The sequence below is a fragment of the Misgurnus anguillicaudatus genome, chromosome 7 (assembly GCF_027580225.2).
Source record: "Misgurnus anguillicaudatus chromosome 7, ASM2758022v2, whole genome shotgun sequence".
Lineage (NCBI taxonomy): Eukaryota > Metazoa > Chordata > Actinopteri > Cypriniformes > Cobitidae > Misgurnus > Misgurnus anguillicaudatus.
Genome location: NC_073343.2, coordinates 13,605,085 through 13,620,077, shown reverse-complemented (window position 1 = coordinate 13,620,077; position 14,993 = coordinate 13,605,085). Strand labels below are relative to the sequence as shown.

Below are 14,993 nucleotides of genomic sequence, written 5' to 3'. Positions count from 1 at the left end.
CTTTGGATATGTGTATCACTGGGACAATGCATTAAGTGGGTCGTCTCTAAACTAACACTGATTGTGTTGATTTTAAAACATCCATTCTAAGGGCTCAGTAGGGTTGCCGCGGTGACCTAATTTTCCCACCGGTTAATCAGCGCGTCACAAACTCGGTGATCCCGGTATCACCGAGTGGGAGGGGCTTATAAATGCGCATGCAGACGTGCACATTTTACTTTCACTTTTGAATTACGCAACTGTTTAAATGCATCGCTTGCGTAAGCTGCGTTAAATCGCCTATGAATTTGCGTGCAATGTGAGTGCAACAGCTGGTTTACTTAAGTGCTTGAGTCAATGTGCGCAGGTAATTCTCACAGAACCCGCAAGTCCCAAGCAGAGCAACCGGCTATTTCTCCATAAAAGCGCTGCTTGAATGATGGGTTTAATATTTTTCTTGATGAAAAACACAACAACAAAACGATCTCGCTTATATTAAACATCATATATGTATATTATAACAAAAACAAGCAAAGCACGCGGCTTCTGTCATCATCTGGTCAGTCAGCTCGCCTTGCAAACTCTGACAGAAATAAATTAAACCTGACACCTGCGGCTGCTCTGTGACGTGACGCGCGTTCAGCCCCGCCGAATTCAGACAACAGACACATTCAGTTGTAAGTGTTTGCTCTCTCTAACGAAACTAAATGATTTAATTACACGAAAATATCAAAACGACGGTGAAAGACGGTGTCGCGGTGGGCAAGTGATATAACCGGTGAGAGGCTGAAGCACCGGTTATCACCGTTTCACCGACTATCGCGGCAAGCCTAGGGCTCAGTCACACCAAAAGCGTTTATGGCAGTTGAAGGAGCGCTGAGAGCGGAGAAAGCGCCTGACGTCATTCGCGTCTTCCATTGTCCAATCGAATGAGGGGAGAGGCGGGCCTTACGTTGTGGTGAGGGAAGTTTACAGTTGCTTTGAAGAACCGGACTCCACTCGCTCACTCTCTCCTGCGTGTTTGTGCACCTCTCACCCTCAAACAAGGTCAGAGCAAGCGTCCTCTTTTTAAAGTTTCTGCTAATATGACAGTTAACAGCAAAAGAGCGCTCACGCTTCAATATTTGATTGACAAGACAGCTGACTCGGTGGTTGCTTAGCAATATGAAAAGCCGCGCCGCACTGCTCTTTTTTTAAAAAAGGCAGTGCGTCGCGCCTTGCGTTTGCAAGCGTTTAAAGCGCTTTTGGTGTGACTGCGCCCTAAGAGTGTATGCAGAGTCAGAGGTTAAAAAACCTTTAGGCATCAGTAAAAGAAATCCTATATTGATTGAAAACTCACCAACAAACTTTTCCTGTCTGCAGGTCCCACTCAGCAATGTGGGTGTCATCTGAGCCACTGTACAACAAAGAGTCATCTGGATGCCACTGCACACTGTTTACTGGCCCACTGTGTCCTCCATTCTAACAAGACAGCATCAACATTATTTCACCCATGATCTGAAATCACTCTTAGACAACAGTTCCAACAAACATTTCTAACTTCCTGTGCTTTCTTTAAGAAGCTCAAAGTGCACAGGGGTTTAAAATAGGGATGTAATTATTCATAAAGAAAATGCTATTCGAATAGCATTTTTACACTTTCATCTTTTCACTTTATTTGCACTGTCTTTTACAGATTTCAGTGTAAAATATACATGACAAATAATTTGTTTTGCCATTCAGATCACAGACCAATTTATTTAAGTATTTAGTTCTAACACCGCTGGTTATCTCATTTGCCATGGCTCGTGTCAAACTTAGACTTGCTGCATGCTACTGTAGCTTCTTTTATTGAATATTAACAAATTTTATCTTATCAGATTCGGGCACATATTAATCAGGTAGTAGAGACAACATTAACTCGTGCCAGTATTGTATTGGGAGCCGATTTTCCAAATATGGTAAGAAACTTCAATTTCTGTCAGATGCTTGAGGTATTCAGCCAATAATCCCTCACACATACTGGTAAATTGCAGTTAATAGGTCATGTGTGAACATTACCTTTTTAGTAAATCAGTGCTTCCAATTTACCAGTAAGAGGGTGATTCTCTGAATTGGGTGCCCTTTAAGTCCCCCAAACTTACTTCAAAGATTTTTAATTAAAGGAAATCACAAAATGCATTTTAACGCTGTCAATTAATAGAACCAGGTGCCTTTGCATTATAATGCAACAAAAAATGCTTTTATTTTATTTTAATTTATAGATATGGGTTGCCTAAGTAGTAGACAACAAGCAGACTTGCATGTCCTCACTAACCATCATTACATTTTCATTGAATATCAAACAAATAAAAACTGCAATTAATGCAAAATAGTTACTCCTAATTTAATCATACGTGGGTTTACTTTAACTAAAATATACATATGTATATAAAAATGCATTAATTATATATGAAATTGCAATATTTATACACGTCCTCCAGTTTGTTTTCAACCCCGTCACGCCATACTATTTACCCCCCTAAAAAAATAACGGATCAATCCCTGTGGCATCACACCCAGAAAGTGATATCACACAAGTCTCTTGAAGAACATGCTGCAAAGAAAGGCAAGTGTCAGAATCTTTTCTTACATTTATTTCATGCTTTTCACTGTCAGATTAAGATTGTCAGGCTCAACATTTCAACTCTGTTGTATTACTAAATGATAGTAAACAATGGTTTAAGAAAAATTAAATAATAGTTTTGCAAAACATTAAACTTGTATGATTTCCTAAATGCCATGTGATGCTACTGTCTTAGTTAAGTACGGAGTTACAGCTACTGTTAGGCAAAAACTTCAACCCCGTCACATTCAACCCTGTCACATTTTTATTATAACAGGGTTGAATTGTTGTGACGGGGTTGAAAATTTGACACTTTTTAGTAGAGTACTCAATTGTAGACTTGTTATATTGTTATGTGACCTGTTAGAAATAATCGATTATGGTATTTTATGTTCAATAAAACCAAATTGAAAGATCGATTGATGTTTTTGATCAATTAATCCTTAATTCTTTTGATTTAATGTTAAATACTTATTAAAATGTTTGTTTGTGTTTGCCAACTTTAATAAAATACAATTTTATTGAATGTGATATCATTAATTTTACAGGTAAGAAATCCATGCTATATTAAATAATGATCATCACTTCAACCCTGTTATCATTTTTAACCCCGTTATGCTGAGTTCAACCCTGTTATTTGATAATTTTTATTAATATTTTGGTGATAAAACGACAAATTAGGTCAATGTTTGTTTTGCTGTGTGCAGAATTTACAGGACAGTCTGAAAAAATATGAAAGCCTGATTAAATTCTAATGTTAATGCATATTTTGTGATAAGATATGAAGACCAATGTTAGATACAGTTTTCATGACCTGATTTGGTATTCAAATGGTGAGTATTAAAAAAATTCTACATGCAATAAATGATATCAAACAAGGGACATCTCATTGAAAAGCTTCTACAAGAATTTACTTGAAAATCTTTTTAAATATTTAAACAGGGTCCAAGTCCAAGTGGAAAAAACACTCAATATTGATTAGAATTTCATGCCTGAGGTGGGAAAATGTATTTTCTTAAAGGTTTGACTAATCCACTATCACATGAAATGAACAAAAATATAAATATTTAAGGTATATATTCTAAAAAAAGTATGACCCAAAAGGCACCCATCTCAGAGAATGACTCAAGAGAGGTTGTAAGATTACCAGTAACTGTAGATGATTAAAACAGCTTATTATCTATTTGATCGATGTATAAACTCTAGAGAAAGTTGCACAATTGTGTCTCCGTGTGGCCAATTAAAATACACTTGGCGAATAGAGCAATAGAATACAGCATCCTTTTCTCTTTATTTGGATCTACAGATCATGTGACATGCCTTTGCGAAGTGCCATGTGAAACCAACCACGTTTTGCCGCTTTCCACAAGTCTCCGATTAAAAGAACTTGGCAATGCCATGTCCCATCTCAAAGACCATTACCAGCTGTAGTACTAATAAAAACATCAGTAAATTAATACATTTCAGCAATTCCTCTGAAGAAATGTTACCATATTAGCTTTTTCTGATCAAATAAGCTGCTGTTAGAGCAAGTGTAATTGCGGCTTTCACACGCTCCCCTGATGATCTCACTTTTTCTATATTACAAAGATGAAGTGCTGCGACGGATCACAGTTGATCCGTAATCCGTATGGATCACGACCCACAGTTCAACTCACATGCAATTCGCTTATTAATATACACATTTAAATAGGTTAAGTTTACCATTTGCAAGTGTTTCAAAAGCTTGCGAATGTTAACTTTCAAATTATTTTAAAGGAGTAGTCCACTTTATAGATGGGGCCCATTGACTTACCATAGTTTTTTTCTACTATGTAAAGTCAATGGACCCAATCTTTAAAGTGGACTACTACTTTAAATAATTTAACCGCAAAAAGGTGCTAAAATGAGCAGCTTTCTGTACGTACAGACGCATGTGCGGTTGAATGTGTCTAGTCCAGCTCCAGTCAGACGTGATCATCTATGCCCTTCAAAGATCAGTGGTCCCATTTATAAAGCAGTTCCTACGCAAAGGTTGTGATCTATAAAAACAAACTTGATGGGAGAATTGGCTTGCAGGGTGGGATATGAGGATGACTCATGTACATACACTTGCAGGTGATCTGTGATTTATAAAGGGAACATTGCTTTGTTTTATAATTCTTAATATTTTTTGGCGTTTGCCATATTTGGCTTTTGTGCGTACGTAGACTTTTTGAATGGATCCTACACACAGTTTTATAAATGAGACCCCAGAACTCGATGTGTAAACTTTAGAGAGAAAGTTGCGCTACTGTGTCTCATACTGTAGTCCATTAAAATACATTTGGCAAATAGAGCACTGAAAAACAATGTAAACTTTTATGATGAGCAACGTTTATACACTCTTAGAAATGAAGCATGCGTGTAGTTAAATTTAAATACTGGTTTTATGGTAAAATTACTAAAAGTATTATGTTTATACAGTAAAAATAAGCAAGTTTCATTGCATTAAATAAAAAGTATAACATTTTAAGTCTACAAAATGTAACAGATTAAAACCAATGTAACCAGATCACTTTAAACCTACTAGCGGTTGAAGATTGTCCCAAATCGCTTTCCGTAGTAATTGCACATGCAGAGAAGATGAGACAGTGATGACATTTTCCAACTGTCTGCGTACAACTTTGAATCTGCTGTCATCCATAAACTATTTGGTAAGTAACTTTTTTTTAGTAATATATTTTACAATTGTACACTTGTTACAAGAGATGATGGTTTTTTTGTGATGGGGTATAACGGAGTTATACAAAAACACGATTGATAGAACAGATTGTTTAACCATCCGAATGATTTCTAGACAGTTTTTTTAAGTTAAAAAAGTTACCAAGATCTCATTTTAAAAAACTATCGCAACGCCATGGCTGATACACTGGGCTGAGCCGTGTTGTACTGTGAGTAGCTTGTTAAATACGTGTTAGCGAAAAAACTATAAATAACTTCACTGCCACGCGTGATTAAAGGCAGGGTAGGCAGGAATTATCTAAAAAACTTTTTTACAAGTTTGTCTAAACTGTCTTTATATACAAACGCACAATCAAAATGCAAGTACTCTAAAAAAGAGAGCACAAAACTCGAGTGTCTGTGGACCTCTCACGACTGTGTTAAACACAGCTAATTATTTCCATCCGGGACGAAACATATGATTAGCTTGCTCAAATATCACTCTCTCTCGCGACCATGGCTCCACCCGTTGCTATGGGATCTGCCCAGACATGCGCACACCCGATTGATTTGAACGTGCACGAGGCAATACGAAGAGCAATAGTACAGCAGAGAAATAGCATTCACAACTCACAGAAACTGCATTCACATCTTACAGTACCTGCATATCGAGTCAGCGAAGGCAAAAAAGGAATAAATGAAGCAATCAAACGAGAGGAAATATCGCGTGGCTTTTCCTCGAGTCGATGATGCGGTAGCGGTATTGTCTGCGGAGTGTAGTCCTCGTCAGAGTCAACAATGCTTTCATCACAGAAACTCTTCCATGCAAAACACTGGCTGAGTGAGTACTAAAAGCCATCCGTTTATAAAAGCCATCTGTTTATATTCCTAGTGATAAAGTTAGGTGTATTATTACATGTGATTGTGACTTGATGTTATTACATGCACCGCGCTCCTTCCTCTCCGCTTGTCTGAGGTAATTCGCGCGTTCATGTGTTTTGGGGGCGTGGCTTAAGAAGAAACCCAGAAGGGAGGGGGTGGAGTGAATGGAAAAGTTAGCTGTGTTTAAAACAGTGCTGAGAGGTATACAGACACTCGATTCCCATACTCTCTTTTTCAGAGTACTTACATTTTACTTATGTATTGATATATAAAGTCAGTTTAAACAAATTTGTAAAAAAGTTTTTTTAGATAATTCCTGCCTATTCTGCCTTTAATGCGTCATAAATTGAATGGAATAAATAGCAGAATAAAAATATATAAAACGTGAGATGTTCATGAGACATGTGCTTTCCTTTGTGGATGTTGCAAAGTCATAAAAAAGAACCGATCTTAGCGCGCACACACACACACACACACACACACAGTTGCTCACTCTCACTCACTCATGCGTGCACTCACTGTCACTCACACACACACACACACTCTTCGCAGACTCACTGTCGCTCGCTCACACACACGCACGCACGCACTTGCTCGCTTACCGCACACACACTTGCTCACTCGTGCACACTCACATTTGCTGTTGCTAACTCACTCGTACACACACTTGCTCACTTGCACACACACTGTCACTCACTCACTCTTGACAGAACTCGTTGTGGAGGACAGAAAAAAATGAAACCTAGTCTTTTTGTCTGCATCTGAAGCATCACAGATGCGACGTAGGTTGTCGCCTTCTATGACACAAGATGAAACGATCGAATCTTGCGTCCTGAAACACGTCTCTGCAAGACCCTACATCTAACGGATCAAGCAAAATCGTGTAATCTGAACCAGGCATCAAGGCGCCCATGCACTGTGAACTCACCATGAGAAGAGCCAGTGGCTCAAAATATAATTGTTGTAGATTTGGAAGGGACCCTGTATCATTAACACTTTCATGTTTTTTAGGCTCTGAATGTGGAGGTGTAAACAGTGTTCTGAAAGTGAATCTACAAGGTACCAATTACTAAAACACTATAAATGAACCATGGCCATTATGGCCAAGGACACTCCAGATATCCATGCACATACTATGAATGCCCATGCTGATTCAAAACTCGGAAAGCACTTAAAACTATTAATTATTATTATTATTACTAATTATTATTCATGTACCGGAATTGAGAACCACTTGCCTATGTTGGCAATATATCTAATTTTCAAAGAAATTTGAATATGATGCTTAATTGGATTAATCATCCAAATACATAATGGCCAACAATTTCCACATTATAACATTATGTAAAGTTAAGTCAAATAAACAATCTGCCTTATTCAAACAGACAGGCAAAATAATAAGCAAATATACTTCTTGGGAATGAGTATTGTGTTCTCTAATTGTAGACTTAACATATTTTGGGTTTGTTACTAATGATGCGTAATTAATAATGGGTCTTTTCTTTGTCATAGGCTATTGAGGATATTGGTATCGATCGAATGACAGAAATGGAGAGAGTGGCTTTGGGTGTCTACATTGTTTGACATGATGGAGCAGATACTACAGATCCACCTGAGGATGTTTGCGTCGTCATTGAAGGCTGCACGGTGTTGCGAGACCTAAGAGAGATCACAAACAGATGTGCAGTCCTGTTTGGCTTGATGTACTGTTTAAACTTGAGTTATCCCAAGGAGTTGCGATTAAGGGTGTCACGATTTCGATTTTAAATCGAAATCGATCGAAATTAAAGGTGACATAGAATGATTGAACGGAGTATTTTTCCTTGTTCTGTGATGTGACATGTAGACAAAAACATTTTGTTTGGGTCTGTAATGCCTTAGAAGCTTCCTAAAAACCTCTCTCAGATAGCTCTATTAGGGTGGGGGGATTTTAAGCAACTGGTTTTGCACCTATTTGGCTCCCCCTACTGGCTTAACTTGCAATCTCATTACTGATTGGCTGACTTTGCTTCCACTCAAAAAATCTAGCCAATTATTTTAAAGTAGAGGGGGAGTTAGATGCCTGTGATGTCATAAGCATCAGTTTTTCAGATTGGGCTGTTTTCTGGCTAAAATTTCTAAAAGAGTAATTTCTGAGACTGAGATGTTTAACATGTTTAGCACTTTTTGTATGTTTGTGAATATGGGTAGACTACCATTATTCAACAAATACAAGGTAAAAATGGTTTTTCATTCTCTGTCCCCTTTAAGTTACAACCTCGAACTTCGAATTAAAAAATGCGATCGTCGATGCTGCCACGCCCCATGTCACGTCCGGTCGGCTTGCCAAACGAGGGAAAATAAACCTCTCAGAAGTGCCTTTAAAAACATCCATCCAGCGGAACGCGATTTATATTTTAAACACGAGGGATGTATTGCTACAACTCCTTGAAATGCATATTATAAACAGGATTACTACCTAGTGATCTGCCTTCGGACAGAGCGCAGCTCTCTGCATATGCACAAGAGAGCCGCCAAGATGCAGCCGGTTATATTTTAAGCAAAAGGGATGGTTTGCTTCAGCTCGCATGAAACGCATAAAACTGAACAAATAGGTAAGGATTATTACTAGGGATGCACCGAAATGAAAATTCTTGACCGAAACTGAAAACCGAAAAAGAGGAAACCAAGGCCGAAAACCAAAAGCCGAAACACCGAAAGAAATTATGCCAATTATTAGTACTACCATTGCATTTATGGTATTTTTGCGTGTAATAGAAATGGAGTCAACAAACACAATTTGAGAAGAAAATTAAGCCAAACAGCATGTGGCATAAACAAACCCAACTTCAGTTATATAGGCTATCTGCCTCCCATCTGGAAAAACTGTTGAGTAGGCTACTAGTGACACATCAGGTTGTTAAAAGTTAAACTGCTTGTTTAATTAATCCTTTGGTGCTTGTTTGCCATGCAGTATACATTTAAAAACTGAGATGGGCTAGTTGTGGGTTTGTTTAAACGTTAATGTTACAAAATGCTGATAAAAATGATGTCATTTTTATGCACGTTAAAACCCCGAATGGATTGAAGGCTCAGTCAAATATGAATATCTTCTTTATTTAGTCTGACATGTTTTTGTTTAGAAAGAAAATCATATTTAGCCAACTTCTCCGGTGAAACCCGTTTTTCTCATTAATGCCAGCTGCAGAAAAACTCTGCTCTGTGGTTATCCAGTGAGAACAACAAACGGATCTAACAAATATATCTGAATTTAATATTATAATTATGTTACAAATAACAGAAGCTGGCTTGATACATTATTGCTGAGGGTGCAAAGTTTAATTTAACAACACTTCACAAAACGGAGCTATTGTTTGCTGTTATGGCATTTGCAGTTATCGGGTTCGTTATAACCATACTGATGCAGCGGCGGAGAAGCACGTCTAACACCCGGCATTAAAGCTCTAAACACTTAAATGAGTCTGCAATCTGAATTACCAAAACAATCAGAAATACATACATATTAATTTTCATGTATATTTTATATTAAAGTCTGTAAAAGACCGTACATGTGAAGTGAAAAAGGATTAAATGAGCAGTAGCCGTAATGCTGCGGTGGCGGATTAAAAACATTTGAATATAATTTTTCCCCATTCTAATTATTATTGCAGATCGAATATTTGACCATTCGTGCACATCCCTAATTTTAAAAGCAATCATGTTAAATGTCTGTTATTCTAGATGTTAATCTGAACGAATGTATAGTCGGAGCTTGTGAAAACTGTACACAAATGCCCAGAGAAAATCCGCAGGTTTGGACACAAACATTACGGTCGTGGGCGGGAGTGAAACTCAAAGGGTGCGGAGATCCTGGTCAGAAATTCGGCGGACGCGGGTTTGAGAGAAATCTAGTCCACACCGCAGATATGTTACTTCAGACAAGCACGTGCAGGTCGCGGTTTCTGTTTGCGTCATCACATTATTTCGGCCGTATTTTTTCGGTGATAAAAGTCTTTTGGCCGAAAACCGAAAATCCACTTTTGGGCCATTCGGTGGCCGAATATTCGGTGCATCCCTAATTATTACTTTAGTTTATGTTTAGACTTTGGACAGATGTGAGAGCACGTGCACGTGAGACAGAGAGAAGCGCAGCTGATTATGACGCACCGGTTTTATTTCAGATAATAGGAGTATAAGACGCACGCATTAAGTCTATCTGCGTGCAAGAAGGAATTCTCTCTCTACAAGCTCTCTCGCGTAAAGTAAAGCCCACAAACCCCCGTGCGATGAAAAGCACGCAATGTGCATGTTAATGTGAAACTATAATAATAATAATAAAGGCATATATTTTTGTCTTAAAAAAATCCTTTAAAAATCGAGAATCGAATTGAATCGTGAAAATGTAATCGAATCGAGGATTTCGAAAATCGTGACACCCCTAGTTGCGATACACTTTCGAATTTTTTTCAGAAAGTGTTAATGGAATTAGATGGGAACAAGCTCTCCACTAGGTCCTCAAACACAAACTGCATGTTTTATACTTTTGAATTTTTATTTGTATTGGTCTAATTGAATTTTATAAGTGGGTTTATGTTAGTGTCATAAATTTAATTGGTACCTTTTGTATTTGTATGTACAATTTGCTTACATATTTTCAAACATTTTGTCAGTCATGATGTCTATTCAATGTTGAATAAAGTTAATTAAAGACGGAGTCCATGATGTTGGAAAGCCAATGTTGATATTTGAAATCACCTAAACAAACACGCCCCTACCCCAATAGAATCTGGACCTTCTGTTGATAGACCCGCCCCACACATACGCAAACCGGCATTTGATTTGATTGGCTATAAGTGTGTTTTGGTAGTCGGCCCGTCTCCTTTTCCAATGCGTTTTTCAAACATCGTGGACTCCGCCTTTAAAGTGACTTAAGTTCAAGCTATCGTCATTAAATTCAATACAATAATTTACATTTATTCAAAATAAGTGTATGATGTACCATTTAATTAACACAGTTATGAGTGATTTACCTAAAACATTATGTTACAATTAATTGTATATTATCTTTTACATTTAAGCAACTAAGTTTTATGGGACCGGTTGACATAACTTACTTAATTAAATACAACATTTCATTTCTAAGAGTGTACGGCGCCCTTTGGAATTCGTGCTCCGCACGCTTAAGTGCACTCAAAAGTGCACACATGGAGAGACGCGTTTCAAAAAGCAAGTGAACATTTTTTAAGTCTTAAGGTTATGTATAGATTAGGCAGAAACCAGTCCATGCTTATCTTAAAGAGACCGCAACCTCAATTAACCTACGTAAGTCTGTGTCATTAATGTAAAACAAACAACCCAGGACAAAGAAAAAAAATAACTTCTGTTGCTCTAAAAAATATTAAGTATATATAATTTAATACAATATAAAGTGTGAATATCTATTTGATTTGATTTCTGTACATTTTCATAAAATTTAATTTAGGGCTGTGCAAAAATATAGATACAGCTAACTATTGTGATATTTTTCCCATGATAGTGTATCAATATTGCAATCTCTAGTATTGATATTTATACAAAAAAACTAATCTAATCCCTCTGTGTGCATCAAAAGACCTCCGTCGCTGCTGTAGTTGACGCTGTCCATTTGTCTGTCATAAACGGCAGGGCTCCAGACTAACTTTTTTTACTAGGAGCACAGTGGCCACGAACTGAAAATTTTAAGGGCACAACCAGAAAATTTAGGGGTACACACTGTAAATCAACCAGCTATCCAAATATTCACATTTCTACTAATTTCCACTGTATTACTAATAAATTCTTTAATGATAGATGCAGAAAGTACAATGAGCCGTTTTCCAATTCAGTGTCACATCACAAAAAAAGGTCAAATTTACTGGTCGCACATGTGCAACTGGATGTAAAATTCAAAATCACACTCTCAAATTTTGGTGGCAAAATGCCCCCATTTGGTGGCAGTCTGGAGCCCTGAACGGCTATTCGCCCAATGTCTCAGAAGCAGGGCTTTGAACCAGAATTTTTTCCCAATTGGTTAGTTCCGAACAGAAACAGTTTTTTAACGTGTTCAGTTTTCGGTTCAACCCCAAAATTGATGTTCCTGAACCGGTTAGAACAAAAAATAAAGTTCCTGACCCGGTTAATAACGTTCCATGTCAGCTGTGGGCCATACAAATAAGTAGGCTGATCATTAGGACATCAAACTTAAAGCTCACGTAACACACGCTGTTTCTGCATTTCTGATGTTATTCTGGAGTACCTATAGAGCAGTATTTTACATCCTTTATATCTCCGAAGATTTTTTAGTTTAATCAGATTTATAAAAGTAAGATTAGCTTTATGATGTTTACAAGTTCTAGGGTCTCCCGCTGATTGACGGGTGGGCAGGGTTTTCCAGGGGAAGTGCCCATATAAAGAAGTGATACGTATAGAAACCCCTGAAGCGTCAGCTGGACCTGTAATCGAAAAAACCTTTCTGAAACTTGTAGGAACCCTGGCGAAGTGCATTCGGCACAGAAATACAGAAATAAAAACTAATGTAACACACCCAACTGCTTTTTTGACACTTTGCCTACGTTTAGCTTGAGGAATGCTTGAAATACCATTGAACCACCCCTTTAAATTATTAGTCTACATAATTTTACCTAAGTCTCTATCTTGTCATCAAACATTAAAAAAGGCTACATTATGTAAGCGGCATAACTGTAATTCTGACATGCCTACATTTGTTGAGTGCACTTAAACACACGCACACACATAGACAGAGGATTCCAAACAGCGCTTCGTGAAGAATGCAGCTCCACATGAAGTAAAAATTGCGTTGTTTTTAGTGCTTTATTCACCAAAGGTATTTAAATGGCCTAAAGTATGAAACACAGTAGTGTAACTCTTTCTCAAGTTTATACATCAAGAGTTCTGATCTTTGAAGGGCGTAGTTGGACCGGAAATATTCAACCACATGTGCGTACAGGAAATTGCTCAATTTAGCGTCTTTTAGCGGTTAAATTTAGGGATGCACGATCTTGATTTTTCATGGCCGGTTTTTATACCGATTTTCTTAACAAGCAAATTGGCCGATTCCAATCCGATTTCCGATTTTTTTCTTATCAAGCAACAAACAAGAAAGAATGAAAGTATCCATAAACAATATGTTTATTTGGTATTTAACAGGCTAAACTTGGTTTGGCTATTGAAAACAATAACTGTAACCATCTAAAATTAACAGCAGAAACTGTGCAGTAGGCTACATTCAATACAAACATAAGTGGTTAAATAAGACCATGACATGGATGGTTGAGTGAGTGAGTGAGGGTTGAAGGTCTTGTTTTGCATACAGACTTTTGATACTTATTGTGTTCTATCAGGTGATGAACTTAAATGTCTGACCAAGTTTGTTGTGGTGAATGCAGGGATCTCAGGTTTTATTTAAAAGTTTGGAGTGAGATAACATCTGTTAGGGGAGAGCAGAGGTGGGTAGTAACGAATTACATTTACTTCGTTACATTTACTTGAGTAATTTTTTTGGGTAACTAGTACTTTTAGAGTAAATTTAAGGATGGGTACTTTTTACTCTTACTCAAGTACATTTCTAATGAAAAAACTGTACTTTTACTTCGCTACATTCGGTGGCGTTACTACGCTACTTTCAAATGGTAAATAATTAATGAATATATTTTATTTTTATTAAGTTTATATGGCTTGTTCGAAAGTCTCGCGAGACGTTAGAGAGGCAGCGTGCGTTGCGAGGGGTGGCTACGTTTCACCCTTTAGCGCGCGTAGATGAAAAGGAGATGACTGAAGCGGAGGATGACCTATGCAAGCTATTGGAGGCAGATCACGCGTGGCCTCAAGTTTGGTCTATGTTTACACTACAAAAGGTCAAAAAGAATAGTTTCATAATGCAATGTATGCTTTGTGCACCAAAACGAACTGACATCTCAGCATACAGGAATTCAAGCTCCAACATGAAACAACACGGCGGTAGGTGTCACTTTCTGCAGTGCCTTATTATAATATTATTTCAGGCACTGTTTTTGTCATATGCGCTCTTGTGCAAGCAATGAAAATTACTCTAACCTTACAAAACAACACACGTTCACATCTGCACATTTCAATATCATTTCCTCATAAAACTAAACAAATTGAACAGCATGTTAAGTCTTGCATTAATAATACGGGAGAACCGGGGCAAAAGTAACGCTGGACGAAAGTAACAAAGCGATTTTCTAAGAGGACTGATACCATTTGCATCCCAAACTCAGCATCTTTGCAACCCTTGACAGAGCTGACAAATATCGCGTTATTTACTCACCATTTTCCGGGTGTAGATCCAGAAAGGTGTTTTCAACCATAAGTAAATTCCAAAAGCGGTCATTGTTTTCTTATAACGCGTTGTGTTTCTCGTTTCATCAATCTTCAGGTTATTTAGTGCTCTAACACATCCTGAAGTTTGACTTCTCAAGAGTTTTTCAAAATAAAAGTAAATCGGGTTTAAATGTGAGGAGATCCTGTCGGGACGAAAGTAACACTTACTTTTGTACCATTTATATTATTCTAATTTTATTTTATTTAATTTTCATATTGTTCAAACTGTTGAATTTAAGTTTGTACTGTTGGTTGCTTTTGAAACATTTGATAAAACTGAAATTTAAAATGAAAATATAATTTCATTATTTTTTACAAAGATAAATTACAAAATATGTTTGCAGTTACATATTAAAGAGGTCATAGTCATGTATAGTTAATAAAAACAAGTGTAACACGAAAATCTACATTGTTTTGTTGTGTTAAAAAAAGTAACAATTCACCACTTATGTTCAAAGTGAAATTATACTAGTCATTTTACATTTGTTCAAAATTCCACCTGGTATTG

General features: G+C 37.2%; 1 protein-coding gene across 1 annotated transcript in view; it reads right to left on the bottom strand.

Moving 5' to 3' along the window:
- The window catches only part of wdr43 (WD repeat domain 43), an 86,237-nt gene that overhangs the window by 48,548 nt on the left and 22,696 nt on the right, over positions 1–14,993 (bottom strand). Inside the window, exon 3 of the mRNA XM_073869448.1 lies at positions 1,319–1,440. Coding sequence (XP_073725549.1) covers positions 1,319–1,440 — 122 coding nt within the window. The remainder of the gene's footprint in view (positions 1–1,318; positions 1,441–14,993) is intronic.